An 18,190-nucleotide genomic window follows, 5' to 3' on the forward strand; every position below is an offset into this window, starting at 1 on the left:
GGAACACCCTGGGAATTCTGGAGCATAGCAGTCTCTGGGAATATCTGAGAAACCATTAGTTTTAGAAACAGAGCTTTGTTCATTGCTGTGTCTCTTCTCAGAAGCCACACTAAGCAACTCTGGTTTAGAGTGTGAGGAGGAAGATAAGAAAGAACAGAAATAAGTGTCTGACCCATTCATTTACTCACTTTTCCCCAAGATCTCCCAGCAAATGGTGGGGTATTTGTGGGAGAGGTACAAGCAAAGAAAATGAGAATAACACAAAGGATTTTTGTGAATGTTTTAATCACAAGACAAGACTGAACCTTGACAAAATACAGCTTCTGCGTTGTGGTGGGTAAGTGTGTGTCCTGAGTGCTAGAACCATTCCTCGCCAATTGCTGCAAGGTGGCGGCCCTGGACCACTGATTTTTGTATCTTCAGTAATTTAAAGAGAAGCAGACTCATAGGCTTTTGAGGCTCCAATTTGAGAAATGCTGACTTAAACTCTTCTTAGTCTGAAAATAGGCTTCCCTGGTGCTGCTGGTGGTAAAGAACACACCTGCCAAGGCGGGAAATGTAAGAGACATGAGTTGGATCCCTGGATTGGGAAGAAATATGTACAATCAACTGCAGAATTATTCTCACATATAGACAGCTTTACAGCTGGTAAATATTTTTTAGATAATCACAGATTAAAAACCCAAATTAATAACAGTTTTGTAGGAACTGAGGAATTCCTGATTATGTATATATATATATATATTTTAATGAAAATATGGTGAAACGATCTTTGATGTCCCTTTGATTACTAGGTTTTATGATTGTGCATTCGCTCCCTTTCTAAAAAATGATAAGATAGTCAAATCTTGTTTTAAGGCAGTGAGGAAATAGAATCCCAAAGTGAAGCTAAAATGGATCTCAGGAGGAATAGAATCAGAATAAAATACAAGAATTCTTTCACTCAGCCCCTTATCTGACCTTTAGATTAAACATCCTCTGCTTGAGTTCTTTAGAAATATTGCATCTGTAAGCATTTTAATATCATCAAACTCAGGACTGTCATACTCACCCACACTTTAATTTTAGTGCATACATTATAATGCTATTAAAATAGGTGATATAGCAAAGAATATATATTAGATATTACAGATAGAAGAATGTACTTTTAAGTATTTCCTTCAAGTGAATATCATATATTAGGCATATCATTAAAAGGAAGATAAAACCTTAAGATATAAAGATGACACATTTTTCTTTTCAGGAGTTAAGGGAGAACTGGGTGATGTAGGAGATCAAGGCAATATTGGCAAGACTGGGCCCATTGGCAAGAAGGGTAAGCTGTATTTTACCATTCTCCAGTAGCAATTTAAAGCAGAGGGAACCTACCCTTGATCTATTTTGAAATGTTCTGTATCACAAAAATGACCCTTTTTCCTTCTTTTAAAATACGAGTTCTCTCTTCCTAGCTTGGCTGTTTCTTCCATATGTAAGCAATGTGTCTTTACAAAAAGGCCTTGAGCAAAATTCAATTGAAATTCAAGGACAGAGTCAAACATAAAGTTCAGTTAAACTCTACATAGAACTGTCTCCTGGGAGCTACTGGTTATAATCCTTTATACGATTAAAATGGGTGTCATGATCATGAAGCACACTAGGTTGTAGAAAACAATTATTCATAAAAATCAAGGTAGCCAAGAATAGTATAATACTGTATTTTACTTGGAGTGGAATAATAATAATTCTGTGTCTGAGATATGTTAACAGAGTAGGAATCTGAAGTGTATATATCTACATCCTTTTGTTTTCACTCATATTTTTATCCTGCACATTCCTGCTTCACTATGGAGGTGGCCTTCTCTTTATTATCTCAGCACTCTTTATCCTCTTTTCCTAAAACCCCACAATGGTAGCCAGTTCTTACTGCTTCTGATATTTAGCAATTGATACAGACATTGTACTATTGGTTTGAAGATGCAGAGTGATCACTTTTTACTTGGATACACAATTTGCTTGAACCTACCAGCTGCTCCAGTGGAGATGAATTGCATCAGAGGAGTATTTTAAGCAGATACTTGCAACACTTGAGTAGTGGGAGGTGGCTACGAAACTATACCTTAGTACAGTATTTACTCCAGTTAAATTTATGCAGTTATGATTTAATACTGCATCATTATGTTTGTTTACATTTCTCACAACTGGGAATGGCACCATGTATGGCCTGTGGTTGTGTATGGAAGTTTTGATAAACATTAACTTTCTATAATCAATTTGTATATATTTTATAGTATAAATGATAAAATAGACTACTATTTAACACATATATTTAATGTATTCATGACATACCTTTTTCTTAATTGTTTTGGTATTTCTAGTCTACGCTGCTTATTTGTGAGTTTTTTCAAATTGTTGCAAGTCTCCAAAAACTTCCCACCGATTGACCACATGTTATGTAGTTTGTGTATATTTCTTCTTTATATATTTTAAAAGAGTAAGATTTTTTCACCCCTGCTGCCCTGACTTTTCATCTGTGAGGTGATACTGTCCCCACTGGAATGCATGGATTAAGAGGACTGTCTCCTTTTGCTGTTTCCCAAACATGTCAAGGTGTCTTCTCCTGCCCCCTGCCTTTACTCAGACAGTTTTCTACCCCAGACACCTCTTTGTCAGTCAAAATACCACTCATTCTTTGAAACCATGGAAAAATAAACTTCTTGATAAAGCTTTTCCTAAACCCCTCCTTTCTTTTGTGCTCCCAGCCTAAGCTTGATCATCCATTAAGGTATGAACATCTTCTACCATGGATTATTTGGTCTGTCATTCAGCAGAGTATTTAAGCTCTTGAGGTTTGAAATCAGAATGATTGGGCTTCAATCCACTCAGGGTCTTTCTTGTATATATTTGACCTTGTGGACATTTCTTAATCTATCTGTGCTTCAGTTCCCTCATGGACAAAATAAAGACAATAAAAAAGCATAAAAAAGAAAAAAGAGTCCTGTCTTCTGATCCAACTTTCCTCCATCATACTTCTCCTTGTATCAGTTTTTGGAGTGGACACAAGTATTTTGGGAGCTAGTTAAAAAGAACTTGAATAGGGGAAATATTTCATTTGGACTTAATGGAATATATCTCAATAGTTTGTAGTCACTTCCACGTACAGTTAAGTTCCTGCTAACAATTCTGATGTTGGAATAGCTTCCAGGAATACTTCTACCACCTACTGTGCAGATGTAACCAAAGTCATGATGGAAAAGTGCAGGGGCAGAGGTCAGATCATCATTGGAATATGTCCAGGGCATTCAGCCCAAGAAATGTGTAGGTTGTGCAAAAGAAACAGGGTATGAAATGTACCAGGCAGAGTTCATCGGTGGAAAAAAATTTCAAATCTAACAGCTCATATGTGAACAAGACTTTACAGAGGTATTTTCAAGTTTGACAATATTCTTAATTTACATACACCATCAATAACAAGTTGTGAAGGTGAGAAAAATCACCTACATTATTTATAATAAAGGCAAAATTCAGATTTCTGCTACAGACTATGAGAGATTCACCTGTATGAATCCTTCTGCTAAGAATGACTAGTTGAGTCAAAAACAAACAAACAAACATATTTGAAGGCATGAGAGGGCAACCAAGTTGAATAGACTTTAGGGGCTGTGATCTGGAGAAGAAGGGGACCACACTAAGGTAGGCTCTACATCCTGATCCATTTTTCCTCATTTACAGATTCACATGTGAGGCAGCATTAAAGGACTAAGAGGCTTGAGCAGAAAGTTGCTCAGACTTAATTGGTGTTCAAAGTCTGCCAGAGATGAGTGGCCCAGGAAATGGGACTCTTATTTTTCATTTCAAAAATAAAAACCTCCAGTTAGAACTTATGAAATTCTGAATAAAATAGTCAAACACACACCCATTCATGTTTTTTTAAAAAAATCTTAGCAAACTGAAAATCAAGGGGAGCATTTAATATGAAAAGGAATAGCATCAATTAAAACTTATTTAAAAATCATACTTGGTAATGAAATATTGAACACAGCTCTCCTGATAATGGAAATGAGATAAATATAGCCCTCATCATCAAGTCTAGTCAACATTATAGAAGAGGTTCTAGCCAGAGCAAAAATGCCAGAATAAGAGATAAGAATCACAATACTTGGAAATGGAGAAATAAGATGGTGATTATTTCCTAATCATGTAACATACCCAGAAAATTCAAAAGAATCTACAGATAAGATATTTGTATTGTTTTTTTAAAGATAGCTTAACAAGGGGCTTCCCAGGTGGCACAATGGTAAGAATCTGCCTGCCAATGCAGGAGCTGAAGGAGATGCAGGTTCAATCCTTGGTGAAAAAGATCCCCTGGAGGAGGGCAAGACAACCCACTCCAGTATCCTTGCTTGGAGAATCCCAGGGACAGAGGAGCCCGGTGGGAGTCAGACATGACTAAACATGCAGGCAGAGCTTTAACTTACAAAAATCAATTTTTGTTTCTAAGTACTAGAAACAATTTTAAAAAATGAAATTAAAAAGATTCCCTTTATGATAGCAAATATCTAGAAATAAATCTAACAAAAGATGTATAAGCTCTCTACAACATACACTACATGATTGTAAGGAGAGAAAGATTATCTAAGGAGATGGAAGTAAAGCTACATGCATAGATTGGGAGAGTAAATATTGTTAGGATAATTAATATTGTTAAGATGTCCCAAATTTGATCTATAGTTTCAGCCTTCTCTCAATTAACATCCCAGAAGTAGTTCTCTTGGTATCTGATAAGCCAATTCAAAATTTATATGGAAATGAAAATGACCATGGATACCCAGAGTATCTTGAAAAATAAAAACAAAAGTGAAAGACTTAAATCAAATAAATGTTATAAATTAATGTTTAATAAATTTAAGCATTTATTATAAAGCTAAACAATTAAGATAGTGTTGATTTTGTGCAGAGGCAAATAGACTAGTGGAAAGAAATAAACAATGCAGAAACAGACCCCAAACTTGAGTTAGACAAAGGTAATATTTTGAAAAGGGAAATGAGACACCTATCAGTAAATATTGCTAGGTCAATTGGATGAATATGAATACAGCCAAACATACACAGCACATACTATATGAAAAGAACAATTATAGATGCACAAAATTCATTTATTAATTAAAATGTTACATTTTTAAGTGAATTTTATATTGTGGCCCTTGACTACTTTTAAAATTTAGCCATTTAGTTTTACGTTGACAAGCCAATTGTCCAACCCCACCCACTGGGAGAAACCTCCACAATAAAAAGGAACCACAGACCACCAGAATACAGAAAGGCCACTCCAAACACAGCAATCTAAACAAGATGAAAAGGCAGAGAAATACCCAACAGGTAAAGGAACATGAGAAATGCCCACCAAACCAAACAAAAGAGGAGGAGATAGAGAATCTACCTGAAAAAGAATTTAGAATAATGATAATAAAAATGATCCAAAATCTTTTCTTATAATGTGTTCATTTTTATAAGTACTTTTCAATTTGGTATTTGGTATTTTTTTTAAAAAGTCTCCTCAAATTGTATAAGCTTTGGATAAAATCATCATGAATCTGCCTCTGGTTATATCAGCTTCACTTAACAAATGGTTAAGGGATGGAAATGCGTAACTAGAGTGTGGGATGTTGCCCTTCAAGATTTCTGAGATGCAATCACATTATATAAGGTTAAGATCTCAAGTATTGCCCTAGAGATGAGCAGAAGTGGAGGGGGAGACTACATTATTGCGATGAACACATCCAGAATTCAAGACCTTCATTTTTCAGTGAATTATTCTAGATGTTGAACTTTCCTAGATTTAGATGTGTCAAATCTAGATAAGACTCCAACCAGGAGAGTTGAAGTTCATGATGTTGAGCCAAGTCTTAACCCTTCCATAGAACAAGGCTAGATAACTCTTGAAGAGAGGATGGTAAACAACAGAGATGGGGGGAAGGTCAAAAACTGTGCTATGATTTTTCTGAGCCTCAAAATGCATGAAGTTACAAATATTGGAGAAGTAACAGTCTGGAATGGATAGGGTTAACTAACCTTATCTTCTTCAGGCCAATTCCTTATTCAAACTCTTATGCATATGCACCTAGTGCACACCTATCACTTTATTATTATCACTATGCCTTATTAACTTGTCTGTGTCATTCAATAGGCTATGAATTTCTGGAGGAAATGAATGGAAGCCATATCAATCTATTTGTTTAAATACATATAAGTTGTATTTGGGAAATCCTGCTTTTTAATCTTTTTTTTTCTGATATCTACTATAAAGGAGAAACTTTCTAAATGTTTACTGCATTAAGAATGAAAAATAAATGATATATGTCATTTCTTATGATGTGACTCTTTTCTACTCTTTATTTTTGTTAGCTACTACCTTCCCCTAACATCAGTTTTCAACACTGGCTAAGTGTTTTTCTCCTCCAGAGACATGCCTTGAAAATTTATGAGCATGTCCTGGAATATTTTTGAAAATGGAGGTTCAGTGTTCTGGCTCACCTGGATTAATTTCATTTTTAAACTGTACTTTGAAATTTATTGTCCTCATTTTGTCCCTGGTCCTTCTAAATTTTTCACTGACTCAGATTAATCTCAACTTTCTGGGCTGACCTTAATGTTGTCACTTGAATGGAGAAGGTAGCTTTCTGGATGTCAATATTTCATTTCAGGAATAGGAAAGGTTGATTTACTATAGGTAAATTCAATCTCATAGCAAAATAGATGCTTTTATTTAAGGTTGATAATCCTTTTACAATGAAAGTATTATGGTGTTTTGTTTGTTTAAATGTAGCCTGTGATTCTTCAACCTTAAGACAGTTAATACAGAGGTGTTCTCACTTATTAATTTTTATGTGTGGCTTTAAACCAGATTTCATTTTGGGGAAATAGACACAATGAGCTCACATCCACCATGAATTGGCTAACTACTTGGCATGCTTTCCTTTACTGTAACTCTGATTTAGTGTGTGGAAGCAAACATTGGTTAAATACCCTCTACAAGTCAAGCACAGACCTAATGCCATGACATTGTCTAATTTATCCTTCTTATGACTTTAGGCACCATCATTCCACTTTAAAAATGAAGAAATGAAAATGTAAAGGAATTAAGTAACTGGTCCATGTTTAGCTAGTAAGATGCAGAGTCAGCATTCAAACCCTGGTTGTTCAGACTTCTGTGGTTTTTCACTCCATCATACTGTTTTGACTTTCCCATCTGTTAAAAAACAGAAAGGAATTCATGTCAAAATACTGGAAAGTAGTCACAGTGTTTACATCTTCTCAGAAAAAAATCCATGTATCAATTCAAGAATCTATCCTTCACATTGTTAATATCCAGTTAAAGGCTGCTGCTTCAAAGAAGCCTTCCTTTCCTACTCTGATCCACAGTCATCTTTGCCTTCTCTGAATACCTACTAGGCATTTCTTTTATTTCTCTGTTAGGGAGTAATAGTGCTAGTGTCTCATCTCCTTGGTCTCTTACGTGCACTTTGTTTTCCTTAAAAACCTAACATTTTGGCCATGCTGCACAGCTGCAAGCTGTAGGATGATCCTTCTTCCTCAACTAGGGATTGAACCAGTAGCCTCAGCAGTGATAGCATGGAGTCCCAACCACTGGACTACCAGCGAAGTTCTCCAAAAGCCTATAATTTTCTAAAGCAAATACTTTATGTATACTTTTAAAATATTTATTATTGGACTTAGACCAGAACTAGGATCATAGCAGAATGAGAATCAGTTTTCAACTCATATTGAATTGAAAGAGATTCACATATAAAGAAAATAAACTTTTTAAATTAAAATATGAAGCTAGATTCATATGATCTTTCAAGTCCATATTGTTTTTGGTGATGATAAGGTTTATATTACTTTCAACATTTTATAGCTCTTTTTGAAGACTTTGCTTCCCTTCAATAGATTGTTGGTTAAATTATTTGAAAAGTACCACAAACTAGCTTCAGCAATACGTGATGTTTAAGCTGGTTTTAGAAAAGGCAGAGGAACCAGAGATCAAATTGCCAACATCTGCTGGATCATCGAAAAAGCAAGAGAGTTCCAGAAAAACATCTACTTCTGCTTTATTGACTATGCCAAAGCCTTTGACTGTGTGGATCACAATAAACTGTGGAAAGTTCTTAAAGAGATAGGCATACCAGACCACCTGACCTGCCTCTTGAGAAACCTGTATGCAGGTCAGGAAGCAACAGTTAGAACTGGACATGGAACAACTGACTGGTTCCAAATAGGAAAAGGAGTACGTCAAGGATGCATATTGTCACCCTGCTTATTTAACTTATATGCAGAGTACATCATGAGAAATGCTGGGCTGGAGGAAGCATAAGCTGGAATCAAGATTGCCGAGAGAAATATCAATAACCTCAGTTATGCAGATGACACCACCCTTATGGCAGAAAGTGAAGAAGAACTAAAGTGCCTCTTGATGAAAATGAAAGAGGAAAGTGAAAAAGTTGGCTTAAAGCTCAACATTCAGAAAACTAAGATCATGGCATCTGGTCCATGACTTCATGGCAAATAGATGGGGAAACAGTGGAAACAGTGACTGACTATTTTTCTGGGCTCCAAAATCACTGCAGATGGTGATTGCAGCCTTGAAATTAAAAGATGCTTACTCCTTGGTGTGAGGCTGTCACGGCTAACAGGCAGCCTAGAGTAGGAGTAGGCCTGGTTTCCCTGGGTAACATAATTATCAGGCCTCCTGGAGCCAGTCAATCAACATATGCCTAGCCAGAAGAAAGGGAACCTATCAGGGGAAAGCTGAAAGCCCCACGTAGGGCCAACAAAAATTACCTTGCAACTGTGTAACCAATCCGCTTATGCCAACTACCCACTGTGTAACCAATCCGATTGCGCCAACTACCTGCTGCTTGTTTTGACCTAATAAATACCCGAGAGAACTGGGGCTCGGGGCCTTTCATCCTCACACACTTGGTGAGGGTGGGAGGCCCTGGCTTGAGTCAGTAATAAATTCCCCTATTGCGAGTTGCATTGTTTCAAGGAGTCTTCTTTCTTGACCGGGGAGGAGTCTTCTTTCTTGACCTGGGACTCGGACTACGGGCAGAACACTTGGAAGGAAACTTAAGACCAACGTAGACAGCATATTTAAAAGCAGAGACATTACTTTGCCAAGAAAGGTCCATCTAGTCAAGGCTATGGTTTTTCCAGTGGTCATGTGTGGATGTGAGAGTTGGACTATAAAGAAAGCTAAGCCCCAAAGAATTGATGCTTTTGAACTGTGGTGTTGGAGAAGACTCTTGAGAGTCCCTTGGACTGCAAGGAGATCCAACCAGTCCATCCTAAAGGAGATTAGTCCTGGGTGTTCATTGGAAGGACTGATGTTGAAGCTGAAACTCCAATACTTTGTCCACCTCATGCGAAGAGCTGACTCAATTGAAAAGATCCTGATGCTGGGAAAGACTGACGGCAGGAGCAGAAGGGGATGACAGAGGATGAGATGGTTGGATGACCTCACTGACTCAATGGACATGGGTTTGGGTGAACTCTGGGAGTTGGTGATGGACAGGGAGGCCTGGCGTGCTGTGGTTCATGGGGTCGCAAAGAGTCGGAACATGACTGAGTGACTGAACTGAACTGAACCACAAACTAGAGAGTCAGAAGTGGTTGGGTTTTAATAGCAGCACTGCTATTGAATTGTTGGATGTCCTTGAGTCATTTATTTTGCCTCCCTGACTCTCAATTTCTTCAGTTGTTAGAATAAAAATAATGGTAGCATCTATCTCATTGGATTTCATATGACAATACATCTAAAGTATCCAAACAATACTTGACAAATAATTGGCACTCAGCAAACATATATTCCCTTTTTTCCCTTAACATTTTCTCAAATCTATTCTTATCTTTTCCAGCTTACACATAAGGGAAATGAGGAGTGTTCAGGACACAGATCAGATGTGTCCAGATCAGTCTTCCTTATCAGGATGCTCGGCATACTTTTATGCTTCTTTCCCAATTACATCTCTGCTCTTCGGGGTCTACTATCTGGCTCCCACCTCCACCTGCTGAAACTCCAGCACCATCCTGAGGAGAACCTTCCTCCATTCTTCCAGCTGGAGCACCATCTCTGCCAACTCCCTCTAACATTGGACAGAGTATGTTATCTCTGTTCATGGTATCTCTTACAATATTTATCACATTCCATTGTCATAGATTTCACCATTGTCTCATTTCATCTAAGCACAAGGATCAGACACATTCCACTGCATACTCAAACTACATTCAGAGTTTCAAGGAGCCCCCTCCTTTTGTCTGGGAAGCTTGTGAAGGTCTGGCATCACTGTAAAGAAAAACATCCATGTGGGTCAATTAGGAAAGGCTCAGCAAATCCTTGAGGCCCTGGTCAGCATGAATTTCTGGATGATCAATGATCAACACATACAGGACTCTTAATGAAAAGTGATCAGCAAAGACAGAATAGCTAATGGACAGGCAATATGGGGAATCCTTTGGGTTTTCCCTTTTTGTTGGGAAAGGAAAGAAATAGGCAGAACCTCAATGCTGACTCCATTCCCCCTTACATTTTCCCCTCTGTTATTTACCCAATCCCTGGCCATATCATTGTCCTACAAGAGTAAACCTCATACTCTTCTTTAGACTGTATGACCATCATCCTGTATTTATCCCCCTGAATTTTTTCTTATTCTTTTTCCAGATCTCCATTGAAGCATAAGCTCTATTTTATTTCTATCGGGATCTTCTCTTTTGATTCCCCCAAAGTTCAGCCAAACATTTCCTCTTATAAATCAAAAGCTTTTGCTTTCAATTATTGTGTCTGATGTGGACTTCAAGAGCCTATTTTGAAGTTGAAAAAAAGTCAGCTTTTTTCCTCTGTGCTTTAACAATTCTGATTCTCAAATTTATTTTGTCAATGTCTCTGACTAAGAAAAAGGTCACATACAAAAAAGAACAGAAAGGAAAATTATCAAGATTGATATTTCAGAATAATATTTTTGACACAACTTTATTTTATCTATATTTGCATACATCACATCTCTTCCAAAAAGCATAAATTCTTTCAAGCCAAAAGTTTAATCTTATCTCTCTTTATATCTTTTCAAAGTACCAAGCAAATGTTTTGTCTTGCATAGAGTAAGTAAATAGTATGTATTTGTTCAATTAAATTGAAAAAGCACAATATACATTTTTGAAAATCCAAGAGCAAAGCCACATGGAAGAACTTGGGGGCATAATATAATAAATACACAGACACTACGTTATGCTAATAAATTGATTCAGATATGTAAAGCAACAGAACTTTAAAAATTAAAAACATGCAGAATATTATATTATCTTTGCCTAGAAGGCCACATTATAAAAACATGTTAGTGGGATAAATGACACAAAATTAAATATTTATACATCCAGCTGGAATTCTGTATTCCATCTAAGTAATTTGTTCCATCTAATTGACTTGTTTGATTAGTTGTACCTGTGCAGCCAACTCGAAACCAAATTATTTTTATAATATTAGTAAATATTATTTGGAGATATTACAAATGAAGTTTAAAACCTCTTTCTTCTTATTTCAGGTGTGTAATATATTGTCTGCCTGATATAATTCTTTCATTATATTTTATGCATTTAATTCTACTCATGAATAGTACTATTTTGTTTAGTTGTTCTTTTCATGGCTATTGTTTCTCTTCAGGTGACAAAGGGGAAAAGGGTTTGCCTGGAATACCTGGGGGAAAAGGCAAAGCAGGTATAATATGCTCGGTTTTTTTTTTTTTTTCTTTTTAAAATTAATTTTTATTGTAGTGTGGTTGCTTTACAATGTTATATTGGTTTCTACTATACAGCAAAATGAATCAGCCACATCTTCTTTATCCATTACTCTGTTGATAGATATTCAGGTTGCTTTTCTTTTTAATTTTTAGCATCATTACAAAACTATTTGTCTCAAAAATAAATGTATTTAATAGAAGAACAATAGTCTGTTCAGTGTGATTAACCTCCTTTTCCTTGGGCCAGAGGAAAGGAGGGAAGGAAATTCTCCTCTCTCTCAAGTGGTGACTTTTCAGGCTCTATGGAACGGGTAGAAGGAAGGTGGTTCATTCCATCTCTGCCACGCTTGCTTGAGGTAGCAAATCTAGTACATCAGGAAGCAGCCCTCATCCCCCTAGACCAAGAGGAAAATCCATAAGGACCTCAACAATAGGACCAGCAATAGACTCAGCCTTTCACCAGAGTCTCAACCAAACGTTGGCCAAGCAACCTGGCCTGATGGAGCGAGGCCTGGTGGTTATAGAACATGCATCAGTGGCCTGGGAGCCTCTCCCTGATACTGAAAAGAGCACTCTTTCCAGTGCTTGATGCAGGGAAAGAAAGTAGCTCATTCCTAGTGAGCTTCAATTATTTCTATCCATAAAGGTGTGAGTGTGTGCATTCTTAGTTGTTCAGTTGTATCCGACTCTTTGTGACCCCATAGACTGTAGCCTGCCAAGCTTCCCTGTCCATGGGATTTTTCCAGCAAGAACACTGGAGTGGGTTGCCATTTCCTCCTCCAGGGGATCTTCCCAAACCAGGGGATCAAACCCACATCTCTTGCATCTCCTACATTGGCAAGTGGATTCTCTACCACTGAGCCATCTGGGAAGCCCCTATCCATAAAGATGTAGAGAAGCCTAATTGTAAGAGCTGTTTTAAATTCCTTATATTTAACTGTGAATATGGATGAATAAAGCCACAGAATTTTTTCTCCCTTTGGCTAGTAAAATTCATTTTTCTTTTCAACCATTAGAGAAAAGAGCAAATGGAAATGTTGACATGAAACATTCATTAAATAGGAAAAAAAAATCATTTGAACTTTACATCATTTTCCTTACTGTTTTTTCTCTGCCACATTATCAGTAGGTGATTGACAAGGTAAATGAGTGAAGGGGAATTAGTGGCAGAAATTAAAATCATAGTTAATGCACAAATGTGATAACTTGTTCTTAAAATTATAAGATGAATCTATTCACAAGATTTAAACTTAGTCCTCAAAACATTAAGCTATACTACAAATGGATAATCAGAATTAACATTAATGTCGTCATAAAAGATTTCTCCCATCTTGGAAGAGTTATGTGCGCCAACGAACAATACAGTAACACAAGAGAAAACTAGAAATATGTTTTTAAAATGCTGTAAAGATTTTATTCTGAGACTGTAGAGGTATGTTCTGTGTTCAACAAAAATGCCAAATGGTTCACAATATGTGAGCAGTGGTTTGTCATACTTACTGTTCTTTAAAAAAAAAAAAAAACGGTTTAGAACTCTGTTTTAACTCCTTCAAAATATTGTAAAAGATATATTCTGAATTCCTGTATATTGGAAACCTTGTCTTCAATAAAAGACGAAAAGCATCGCCATTCACAGAAAGACATAGCTAGACTAGAAAAAGACAGTAAATATTGGGAAGAGAGTAATTTCCCTTCTTATCCATTCTTCATGGGCATCAACATGAATTGAGAACTTTGTCATTTAAAAGGTACTGTCTGTGATTGTGGAAGATACCGAAAAGTTGTTGGACAACTAGACATCAGTGTGGCTCGCCTTAAGGCTTCAATGAAGTTTGTCAAGAATGGTGAGTCTATTCTCGTTTGCTTTGTTGTTTGTTTGTATTTATCCATGGATTTATCTCTTTCAACATGGCAATTCTGGGATTTTCCTGGCTGTCTTGTGGTTAGGGCTCTGCCCTTCCATTGCAGGGGGCATGGTTTCGATCTCCAGTTGAGGAACCAAGATCTTGAATGTCACATGACCAAAATAAATAAATAAATGCAAATTTAAAAATAAAATAATCTCTTTCTTAAAAAAACAAAAACCAACAAACCACTGCAATTCTAATATCTCTAGCAGGAACTAACTTAGTTTGGGCAAAGATTATTGAGATAGAGTCAGCAGGTTAGAGATCTCTTAAAATCCTGATTATCCACTTAGTACACTCCAGGTCCTATGGACATACATATGTGCATTCTTATAGGTAGAAAAGGGGATTTTAGTGAGAGAGGGAAATGGAGAAAAGGCAGAATTTGACTAGCTGGGCCTTAAAAAAAGAGAGACAACAAGAGCCAAACAACCAGCATCTTAGAAGATAAAAATAGTAATGAAAACAGGAGTTGCTTTGTTGCTAACTTGCAATAATACTAATTGTTATGATTAGACTGAAGTTTAGAGAGATTACATTGCCCATAGATACACGCTAATGAGCAGTGGAGGAAGGATTTGAATATGTTTCACTGACTCCTCTACCCTCAGTACGAATCAATGAGAACATTATGCATTTCTCAAAACTGTGCAATAGTCCGTGTTAGCCATTTTTGTTTTCTCTCGTATTTCCCCAGGGTGGTTAGCAGTGAAACCCTTAAAGTGGTGCTTATGTGCTCTCTCCTGAGACAGTATGAATCAGGGAGCTGTTCTAGTTACTGTCACAATTGCTTTCACTTTGTTGTACTTTTATTTATTGGGTCGACCAAAAAGTTCATTCGGGGTTTTCCATACAATGGTACAGAAATATTATATTCCAGTCATATTTATTTACATTAGTAGAGGCATACAAATGCTATCTTGTGTCCATCCTCATCTTGTAATCCTAGAGGCATAGGAAATGTCTGATATTAATTAACCCTCAGTTATAACTCTGGTTATAACCTGTACAAATGCTGCCTCTGACCTGACTTCGACCCCAATGAATAAACCAAACTCCAGAGGTTTAACACAGTGCCATAGTTCTTAACATTTGAGTACTCATAGTTTTATTTGTAAATTTTAACTTATAGGTCCTGAAGTGTATATATACATATATATGTGTATGTGTGTTTGGACCACAAAGCCCTAAATATATATAGCGTATCATGATCTTGGGATGATACTGACTTCCTAATTCTGTCCTGAATCTTACTCAGAAGTTCAATCTACTTTATGTACCTGAAGTGAATTATGTGTTGTTGTTCAGTTTGCTAAATCCTGTCCAATTCCTTGCGACCCCATGGACTGCAGCACACCATTCTTACCTGTCCTTCACTGTCTCCCGGAGCTTGCTCAAACTCATGTCCATGGATTCACTGATGTCATCCAACCATCTCATTCTCTATGGCCCTCTTCTCCTCTTGCCTTCAATCTTTCCCATCATCAGGGTCTTTTCAAATGAGTCAGCTCTTCACATCAGGTGGTCAAAGTATTGGAGCTTCAGCTTCAGCATCAGTTTTTCCAATGAATATTCAGGATTGATTTCCTTTAGGATTGACTGATTTGATCTCCTTGCAGTCCAGAAGTGAAGTATAGACCGTCTCAATTGATACATATATTCACAATCTAGAAATCTGGCCAGAAGTGGATGAGATTCTGTGTTATTTCTGTATCAGTCCAATAAGCCTTTACCACTACCCTGCACTGTTGCAGGCACTGAGACGACAGAGTGACAAGGCCATGGTCATGGGCCTTAGGATGTTCACAAGCTTAAGAGATACACAATTAGGCTAAAATGTGTTGAGTGCTATGAAGTGAAGGGGTCCGTGGAACATAAGGGAGAAAGCACAATAGCCCCTGTCTCTGTCCAGGGGCACTGGAAAGGCTCTTATAGAAGAAAGCATTTTGATTAAAATCTAAAGGATGGGTAGGAATTTGCCAGATGAAGCGCTAAGAAGACTTTCCAGGCATGAAAGGCATGGAAGGGGAAGAGAGAAGGGCATGCTCATGGAACTGTAAGGGTGGCAAAAGCATAAACTAGGGGGGGAAAGATTGTCTGAGATGAGCTGGGATATGGTTCATATAATGCATCTTTGTTCAAACAGCTCTCTGCTTCACGTTGTGTGGGAAGTAAAGGAGGAAAGACAGGGGAGGACCAATGACAGGAGTTGGTTCTCCATCAGACAACTACAAAGGCGGGCAAAACACGGAAGCAGTGCCTACCTCGTGATAGGCAAAAGAATTGCTAAATCTTGAATAAATTAATTTAAATCTAGCAATATTACATACTTAGCTTTTCTCTGTTTGAGACAGATAATCACGTTCTTCTTTTCCTCACTGCAAAGTCATAGCAGGGATTAGGGAAACCGAAGAGAAATTCTACTACATCGTGCAGGAGGAGAAGAACTACAGGGAATCCCTGACCCACTGCCGCATCCGGGGTGGCATGCTGGCCATGCCCAAGGACGAAGCTGCCAACACGCTGCTGGCTGACTACGTCTCCAAGAGTGGCTTCTTCCGGGTGTTCATCGGGGTGAACGACCTTGAGAGGGAGGGTCAGTACGTGTTCACTGACAACACTCCCCTGCAGAACTACAGCAACTGGAAGGAGGGTGAACCCAGTGACCCCTATGGCCACGAGGACTGCGTGGAGATGCTGAGCTCCGGCAGATGGAATGACACCGAGTGCCATCTTACCATGTACTTTGTCTGTGAATTCATCAAGAAGAAAAAGTAACTTCCCTCTCCCTACGCGTTCATCATTTCCCTGTGACTACCGTCGCTGTTATTTTTATCCATCCTTTTGTAATTGCACTAGATTCATTCTGACTCCAGGCAAGTGAGAAATGCTAGACTAAATTTTGGGATCTTCATCGCCATGCTTATCCACGATGATTTTGATCATTTTTCATACATGGTATGTTATTGATTCAGTAGCTCACCAGGTTAGAGGTCCGAAGAGAGAACTTGAATCACTCATTGTATAGGAGATGGTTGTCTACTTCTCAGATGGAATGCTAAGAGACATTTGCTCTGTTGACTCTCTCTAAGGCCCTAAACCACTGTCTATATGGCCTAGTGGATGATGAATTGGACAGTGGGTTGAAGATGACTAGGCTCAAAGCCAGATATATGAGAAGGCTTCTATTAGTAATGTCAAGGTACTATCTGTCTTTGAACCCAAGGTCCCCAGTTCTTTGACCAGTCACCCACCATGGCCAGAGCCACACTTGCAAGGTCCTCTGTTTGCACAGACAGAGAAATACTTTAACCTTAAGTCTCTATATGAGGACCTTCTAGCTTAGTGACCTATTCTAGGCCATATGGAATCATGTAGTTAAATGGTATGCTTCTGACTGACAGCCTTCACTGAAGTATACCCAACATGGGCCACCTTTCTGTACACCCACAACTTAGTCCCAGGCCTCCAGATGTTGGAAAAGGGAACTCCAGAAATTGAAAAGATAAAAAGAGAAACAAATATTGTATATTAATGCATGTATGTGAATCTAGAAAAATGGTACAGATGAATCTATTTGCAGGGCAGGAGTAGAGACGCAGATGTGGCAAACAGTCATGTGGAAATGGGGAAGAGGGAGTGAGGATGAATTGGGGGGTGTGGATTGATGTATTTGTACTGCTATGTGTAAAACATATAGCTAGCGGGAAGCAGCTGCATCACACAGGGAGCTCGCTGGCACTCTATGGTGACCTGGAAAGGTAGGATGGGGGAGAGGGAGGGGTTCCAAAAGGTAGGGGATATATGCACACGTATAGCTGATGTATTTGGTGGCATAGCAGAAACTAACACAGCGTTGCAAAGCAACTATGCAGCCCCACCCAAAAAAGGACCCTCCCAAAAGAGAAAAGCTTAGTTCCCAAACAATATTATTTATAATCTTGTGCTAAGATGACCCCCTTCTATTAATATGTCTCCATTTTTTCCCTCATCTTGGTTTATCCATAGCAACTTTCCTTCTCTTGGGCATGGAGGATGAGGGAAAGAGTTTGTGAAGCCTTCAGAGAACTCTGGAAGCTTCACAGGGCTAACATCATGTCTCTAAGGTCTTTGTCTGCCTCTAATATATCACTCATGGTGACATTTCATGGCAGGTGCTTTATTCTGTGTGACTGAATGTTGTAAAAACCCCACATCTGTGGTGCTTTCCTATGACATCACAAGATGTCATTTCCTAGGATGTCATTTCCTATGACATTTTTCCTATGACATCACAACAATGTGTCAAGTATGGCATTTGGAACATGCCTAAGACTCACCTATATTATAATACTAAGCTGTTAAAATTCTACTTTGAACTGCAAATCAAACCTCAAAGCAGCTCTCGTTTGAAATTTAAAAATAAAAGTTCAGCCAAACCCTAGATTATCCCCTTGTAAACTGCTGCTCCAGTTATAGTTTGTGACATATAATTAGACTGTTTAAAATGCTGGCAAAACCGTTAATGAAGTAAGA

The 18,190-nt window shown here is 38.0% G+C and overlaps 1 protein-coding gene across 1 annotated transcript in view; it reads left to right on the top strand.

The window, feature by feature from the left end:
- The window catches only part of COLEC10 (collectin subfamily member 10), a 43,417-nt gene extending 26,964 nt beyond the window's left edge, over positions 1 to 16,453 (top strand). The window contains exons 3-6 of the mRNA XM_065903442.1: positions 1,244 to 1,315; positions 11,693 to 11,746; positions 13,517 to 13,612; positions 16,062 to 16,453. Coding sequence (XP_065759514.1) covers positions 1,244 to 1,315; positions 11,693 to 11,746; positions 13,517 to 13,612; positions 16,062 to 16,453 — 614 coding nt within the window. The remainder of the gene's footprint in view (positions 1 to 1,243; positions 1,316 to 11,692; positions 11,747 to 13,516; positions 13,613 to 16,061) is intronic.
- The last annotated feature ends 1,737 nt before the right edge of the window (positions 16,454 to 18,190 follow it).

The sequence above is a fragment of the Muntiacus reevesi genome, chromosome 12 (genome assembly GCF_963930625.1).
Source record: "Muntiacus reevesi chromosome 12, mMunRee1.1, whole genome shotgun sequence".
Taxonomy (NCBI): Eukaryota; Metazoa; Chordata; class Mammalia; order Artiodactyla; family Cervidae; genus Muntiacus; species Muntiacus reevesi.